Raw genomic sequence first — 7793 nt, 5'->3', positions numbered from 1 at the left:
GTAGATAGTAGCTGCTTATTAAATATTTGTTGTATGAATGTTCAATGAACTTTTTACTTGATAAGTATACTTAGGATTCTTCATTATGTCCTCCCATTCTTTCAAGTAGATTCTAGGACCACAAGCAAAGCATGGATACATTCTTGAGAAACTGATAAAAATATTTTAAACACATGACACTTTAATTGGAAGAAAAAAAGTAGGAGAAAGGTGGTATACAAGCAAAGCACGGATACATTCTTGAAAAAACAATTAAAATATTTTAAATGCATGATATTTTAATTGGAAGAAAAAAGTAAGAGAAAGGTTACATATTTTAGAGTGATTTACATACTATAGTTCTTAAGTAGGTTTTATGAGTAACTTAAAAACTTAAGTATATGTTTGTATAGTATATGATGATTGGCTCTAAAAGATAATATTTTGAAAGACCTTGTGCCTACAGAGATGTTTGATAGCTACAATATTTACAAATTTTATAATGGATTTAAATAAGAAGTTATGGGAACACTGGACTTTCATTCAGCACTCTAAAACTTAAAGGCATAACTAGCATGCAGAATTGCAAAGTTCATAAGAAAATCTGGCCATCCAAGTCTGCTTTGACCCACAAATAAAGATGTGTCTGTAGGGTTCCCTAGATCCATTTAGGGATTTTGATCCGTTATTTACTGGGCAACAGTTGTAATTTGTTACTTCTTTTTAGTTTAATGTGTTAATGTGTGGGTGTATGTTTGTGTCATTTTATGAGAATGGAAAGCAAAGAATATAAAAGATTTCACAAAGCTGTAGTATTAAATCACATTTCTGTCCTTGATAATGAATGGTAAGTGTATTTCTAGCACTACGGTGCATTTATGGAATGTTTCCATAAATAAGTTATTGATGATTAGAAATTTATGAAGTTTAAGCAAAATAATGTTCTAAAGCCTAGGAAAAGTTAGAAATGGAGCAGATGATAATATGCATAAGTGCAAAGTGAGTGTTTTAAAATAAATAGTACTTGGATGACCTGAGATGTCAGAACTGGAGACAAGGGTGTGTGTTTGTCAATATGTCCTTCATGTTTTACAGATTCCTAAGGGAACAAGAGAAGATACAATTTCACCTTTTCTGTGCCAAAACATTTTAATTATATCTTCTTCCAAGTACAGCGGTTCAGTAACCAAGGAGCTGACATTGATGCATGTGTTGATAAAGCTGCAAACATTCAAAATGAGATTAACAAAGATTTTGAGCAAAGGGTGACAGCTAATTTTGCACAGTATTCTGCATCTATTTCAGGCCAGCGTAATAATAGAATATTTTATAACTGTTTTGTTATTCAAAAGGACTTTTATGATGCATTTATGTTTGTGGATATATTTGTCATATTCAAGAAATTATCAGTCTTATGGCTTAAAACTATTTGCATCTATGTTGTAACCCTGAAAACAATGTTAAAGGGGAAAAAAAACCTTTTATTATAAGTTGTTGTTTTGGTTTTTTTGTTTTTATAAATTATACTTCATCCTTGGAACTCTTTGCCTTACCTTAGTTAATCTTGAGCACACTAGCTAAAGAAGATATAGAAGTGGCAAACAGATATTTTCAAATATTGCTTAGCATGCACTAATAAAATGGCCAAGAAAAGTTATATTCAATTTATTTAATTAATAAAACTGTAGTTTCTTTATGTTCCTGGGCTCCTTTGAGCACATTTCAGTGTATTTCTTTTCTCTTCTGTTCTCTATTTGAAGGCAGCTGACAGTCTTCTTTCACTTTTCTTTTTGTTTGTGAAATTTTCTTTTTTTTTTTTTATCCACTCACTTCTCCATCTGCTTTCACTTTTGTTTGCTTGGGCCGTCTCTCATCCCAACTTGATAATGAGGAATGCAGTGTGACCCTGACCTCTATCAGCCCATGCATGACCTTCTGACTCTACCATATAACCTTTAACCTTCTCTTTGACAGCTTGATTAATTACCCTGTGTTATGATTTATGAGTAAGTGCTATGTAAAAATAATAGACAACAGGTGGTCCTCTGAAAACTTTTTGTGGCATGTTTTCTTTTACTGACTAACTTGATGAGCTATTTGAAGTTGGAAACTTAACTGGGATAATCTATGTTAGTCTATATTATGGTATTTTTATACCATTGAACACAGCATTAGAATTCAATAAGCTACCAGTTGAATTATGGCCGTAACGAACATTTTACAAAATATTAGTAGGGTGCTGTTACCTAAATGCACATAGAGAAGCAGCACAAAACAGAGTCAAGTGACATTTCAAGCGTTTCAGTCCCAGGTCACGTCTTGAGAAAATTGCTGAAATAATGGAGGGGGCATTTTTCAAGCAGAGCTGCAGTTCCAACAGCTATGTTTACTTTAACGCTTCACTAGTGACTTCTGATTGGTTGTCATGACCTCATCTCACTGTTGCACCTAGGATGTTGCAACAGTGACATATACATACCCTTCTTGTGAAAAAGATGAGAATAAACACGACATATATCTTTCAGAAAAGATGAATGGACAGGGTTTGTCCATTTTAACCATGGGTAGATGTAGTTTATAGATAAAACACTTTGGGTTTCATTTCCCTTGAGGATGAGCACCTATCTTCTATCAAACCAAGCAGATAGAATGCTGAACTTGAAAAATATTACTGATAAATCTGTGTAAAATGATCTCTTACAGAGCCTTGCCTGAAGAAAAAAATGGATAGTTCCATAGGTCAAGGGATTCTACTCTGGCCCCTGACCTCTCTGGTCACATGTGGCTTGCAGCATTGGCAGGTTAACATGCAGAGCTGAGTACTTTCAGCTGATTTTTTATTTAGCCAACCACAAGAGATTTGAAAAGATGTAGAATTTGTCCCTATTTTCCTTATAATTGATAATTAATGGGCAAATTAACTTTGATAAATCTTCAGTTTTAGCAAAAGTACGGTCTAATTTGGGGGAGGCATTTTTAAGTTTATCAATGAGTACTTGCAGAATCGTATGTACATTTGTGTGCTGATTTATTTTTTTCTAGCTAGGTTTCCTCTTTGGTTCTTTGTGTTTGGCATCACCTGTCTGTTTAGACCTCTCTGACCTAAGCCATCATTTGTTGATTGAATAATAAATGAACTATTATTTATTAGTAAGTGCATCTATAGACTTTAAAGTAAAGATGGCCTGGAGGCCTGTGTATTCTATTTAAATCACAGCAAGTACTTGCACTGAATAAAATTCTATGTCTAGCAATAAACTTTTGCGGGTTTCTGATTAAGATCCAATAGCTCGTACCATATAAACACAGGTCTGAAATGAAGCTACAAAAGTACAGAAAATGGAATGAGATGAATTAAAGAGATAAAGCCTCCTTTGATCAGTATCTGTCCTCATGATCACCTTCTTCATCTTCTACTAGACTGTGCAATCAAACATAAGAGTTAATTAACAACTTTATGTATGCGTTGTTTCTTGAAATGTTGGATATTGGAATTGATTTGGGTAAATCATTATAAAAGATGCCAGTTTTATTTATTTAGTTGTAGAATGTTAGATAATCAGTTTGATCATTTTATCTTTTTAAAGATAGTAGAAGAGGTTTTCATTTGTTTGAAATGACCTAACTTTTCATCTTATGAGAAATTTAGCATGCTTAAGTAATAATTTAATACAAAAGGAATATTTTAATATAAAATGTTTAAGTTCTAAGTATAAGTTATGGAAGCTTCCTTATTAGAGTAGCAATGCACACAGTCTTTTTTTATGGTATTATACTAATGCCTGATTTTATAGTGTAGTTTTGTAAAACTTTATGGGTACATTCATTAAAGGTCACACTAGAATCTCTTTTTACTTATTTTGTTCTATACTTATTGAGTTACTGAGAATAGAAAGAATTACTTTTTAAAATGGTATTCTGATTTTTGAAGATGTAAGTTGACATTATTCTATTCAAAATAAAGTTAACTACTGATATTTTGTTTCTGCTTTGTTTTTCTTTACTTGCTTTGACTCCTTAGTTTTCATATATTCATGTTGACATGGCAAAAATCTTTGTACCTTATTTAAGGGATTTTTTGGACAGTATTATATACGACAAAGAAGAAGGAGAAGTTTTACTGTGTATCTGTGGTTAGAACATGTAAGAGAAGTAGTTAACTTTGTTTTGTTTCTCTTGATTTCTCCTACTCATTGTAAAGTGGGTATGAATGGTCTCTGTGAATGTTGCATTAATTTATTAGAAAAAATTTAACTGAAAAAAATGTTAGTTTTTTACAGAATGGTAATTGAATTTGCAACAAAGACATTTATTGAAATCAGTTCTCATTTCTGCAGAAAATGTTTCTGAATATTTCTTGATTATTATTACATTAATTAAATTGGCAGTCTGAAATACCTAAAGGATAAAATATTTTCTAAATAATTCAGATGTTTGAAAGAAACGTTCATTGTTGAAATCTAAATGATAAAAATTATTTAATTGATTTATATAATGGTGATTTAAAAATAGAATCATTTTTCATCTATTGATGCTTCAGCGAAAAATTGACATTGTGCCTTTATAAAATTGAACAAATGAGCCATGTAATTTCCAGTTACATAATCAATAACCTAGAAAAATACTTCTTCTTTGATGATTTATGTGTATCAATTTTTTATACTTATTTAGATGGGACACATCAAATTTTAGAGTATATTTAAAATCAAGTAGACACAATAAGTTTTCAGTCTATGGTATCTAAAAATTGAAGTAAAAACTGCTCAAATAAGCCTGATATTAAGAAAATATTATTTTTAGTGATTAAGTTATAAATTAGGATAACAGTTTCATAATTCCAATGACTGTAAAATTTGTTCAAAGCATTTACCTTTATTTGGAATTAATTCATTGTGCAAAAATGATGCACATGTTATATTAATTTATTAAAATCCCACTGTTACCTTGAGCCTCGAATTTTTTGTATTATCATTAAAATGTAGTACATCACTATTTTCATCTCTAAGAATCGTAAAATTTCATTTGGGGATTGCTAACTCAAACATGTGTGTGAATATGAGAGGCTGTGTGTGTGTGTGTGTGTGTGTGTGTTTAATGTTCAGTTCACTCAGAGAAGGCAGGGGCAGGGAAGAAACATGACAGGAGACCACTTACTCACGGTACAGAATCTAGCAAGGAGGCAATTTTCTTTTTGGCCTATGGTGACCTTTTTTGACTATGTTCCTTACACCATAGACCGTGTACTGAATGCCTCTATTTCACCCTGTTTAGCAGAGTGCAACAGTGTTCTTTAACTTACTTTTAGTGGGAGGAGAAGTTATAGATGAAATTTGAGAAAGGCGTGAAAAGTTGTAAGAGACACAAGGAAGAGGGGTAGGCATTTCCTTTAAATGTGATTTTAATAACTAGTCAAGTGTGTCCAACTGTAGAAAATCACCAAGTGACAATCTGTCTACCTGACAGTGATCACAATGAATTACAAGACTTTTGAATAGCTATACAGATTAGAATAAAGCAGGACCAAATAAAATATCTTATGTTGGTAAAACTTTTGACTTAAGAACTAAGAAATTAAAAAAAAAATCTCTTGTGCTTTGATGTAGAATGTTTAAATTAAAATTTCTGTATTTTATAAGCCTTTCATGAAAGAAGCGTTTATCTAAAAATTTTATTTACACACTTGTTGAAGAATATGTAGTATTTTGTTAATCAGTTTCATGTATAATTTTCACATATGTAAGATGACTTTATCTTAATTAATAGATTTATCACTAAAAGCAGAACTTCAGTAATCTTGAAATTTTCCAAACGAAATCATGGTTTTAGATGATAATATCATCTTACTGGGGGAAAAAAATTGAAACAATCCCAGTGAAGTTTGTAAGTAGTTTGTGAAATCAACTATGAAAAAACCCGACCATGTGAAGCAATGTAACATATTTAAAAATAAGATAATTAAGTCCATGCTAATATTGATTTATTGTTACTGCTATCAGTTTTTAAAAATCATATTTTTATGATTGGTTTGGTAAAAAAATATTAATTTTTAAACTTCAAGTAGAGATCGTACAGTTAGAGTACTGAAAAAATATTTATTGTTTTTAAAGGATGAGATTTTATAAGCTTTATTTTCTATAGCTTTTATGTTTTTTATCATGATATCTTTTAAATATGGCCATACAGTGTTTTACAAAGACATAATTGGGACACGCACAATACAGAATTGAAAAGACAAGATATATAATAGCTTCAAAAATTTGTGTTGCACATGCTTGTCAGTGGTTATTGTTAACCTCTATTTTCTCATGGTTAGGTTATTCTGTCAGTTATAGTATAAATATCAAAAGTTTCCTTAATTATAAACATAGAAATGTTTGCCTTGCCAGAAATAAATCAGACAGGAAAACGTATGTTTTATAAACTTAAGAAGGCTTAATCAATAGCTCAATAAGCTGTATTAAACTTTGGAACTTTTACTTGTTTCCTGGTGCTAGTTCTTAATAAAGAGCAATAGTTATGGTAGTTTGAAAAAATGAAAGAAATTTCAATATTAAAGAATTGCTTCCATACATTATAGTAAAACATTGGCTTATTTTGTTTTATATGTCTGGCCTCTTAAAAGAGGTAAATAAAATCTAAGGTGCAAGGTAAACATTATATGTTGCTGATAATACAGATATGTAAATTTGTGAAATTTTAGATTATATTTATTCCTTTTTAATTGCTTTTTCTTTTTTACTGCTCAGATAAAAAATGCTCATTAAAGGGCAATTGTAAAGGGAAAAAAATCCAACAAATTGTAGTTTGAATTGTACACTTCAATTTCAAAGAGGTTATTTTCTCAAAATATATATTATAAGTATTGATGTAGTTTGAAATTATACTTGTCATTTGATAATTTATTTCAATTATTTCTGGGGTTGTGGAAGATCTGAATTACATTTTTTAAAAATTTAAGCTTTATAATCTTTATGTTGCAATTATGTCCTTTTGTTCTTATAGATAATATATGCTTATTTACATACACAATAGAGGCAAACAATTTTAAATGACTTTCTATTAGAAAAATTAAAACTATAATCTTTCCTAAAGGAATGTTTTAGTGAATATGCAACCATAGTAGATTACTTAGTCTGAGATTCAGGAACTTTTTTATGAATTGAAATGGATTCTAAGATTAAATTATGCTGCCTTTTTGATTTCAAAACAGGAAGGATATGGAGTAATAGTACTGAATCCCAATGAAAACTATATTGAAGTAGAAAAGCCGAAGATACACATACAGTCATCTTCTGATAGTTCAGATGAACCAGCAGAAAAACGAGAAAGAAAAGATAAAGTCTTTAAAGAAACAAAGAAGCGACGTGATTTCTATGAGAAGTATCGTAACCCGCAAAGAGAAAAAGAAATGATGCAATTGTATATCAGAGTAAGTGAGATCACTATTTTCCTTCATTATTTTCTTTACTTTATATTTTTTCATATAAATTACTTTATTTTTTTTTAAGAAACTGTTAATTCTTTAATTTTTTAGCCATTTACTCCCCATAGTTGTCTACTTGGATGAAATGTTTTGTTTTTCAAAATTATAAAACACATCATCATTCCTATTTCAGCATGCCATTTTATAGAGGTCTCAACTACAAATGCTATTTCCTTTTGTATAATACACTACTTCATGGAAAATTTTCTAAAATACTTTTATTGTGGTACATCCAGAAGGAAGAAAATATTCCAATCCAGCTTCCCAACATGCTGTTTCTTTAAAGTTTTATGCTGTTATGTTGTCCATGAAAGAGAGTACGTGTAGCTAA

General features: G+C 30.4%; 1 protein-coding gene across 4 annotated transcripts in view; it reads left to right on the top strand.

Moving 5' to 3' along the window:
- Positions 1–7793, top strand: part of ARB2A (ARB2 cotranscriptional regulator A) — a 440538-nt gene that overhangs the window by 188056 nt on the left and 244689 nt on the right. For all 4 annotated transcript variants that reach the window (XM_063087443.1, XM_063087441.1, XM_063087442.1 and 1 more), the window contains one exon: positions 7190–7408. In XM_063087443.1, coding sequence (XP_062943513.1) covers positions 7190–7408 — 219 coding nt within the window. The remainder of the gene's footprint in view (positions 1–7189; positions 7409–7793) is intronic.

The sequence above is a fragment of the Cynocephalus volans genome, chromosome 2 (assembly GCF_027409185.1).
Source record: "Cynocephalus volans isolate mCynVol1 chromosome 2, mCynVol1.pri, whole genome shotgun sequence".
NCBI classification, from domain to species: domain Eukaryota; kingdom Metazoa; phylum Chordata; class Mammalia; order Dermoptera; family Cynocephalidae; genus Cynocephalus; species Cynocephalus volans.
Note: the sequence above shows the minus strand (reverse complement) of the source record. Positions and strands in the feature narration are given on the sequence as shown.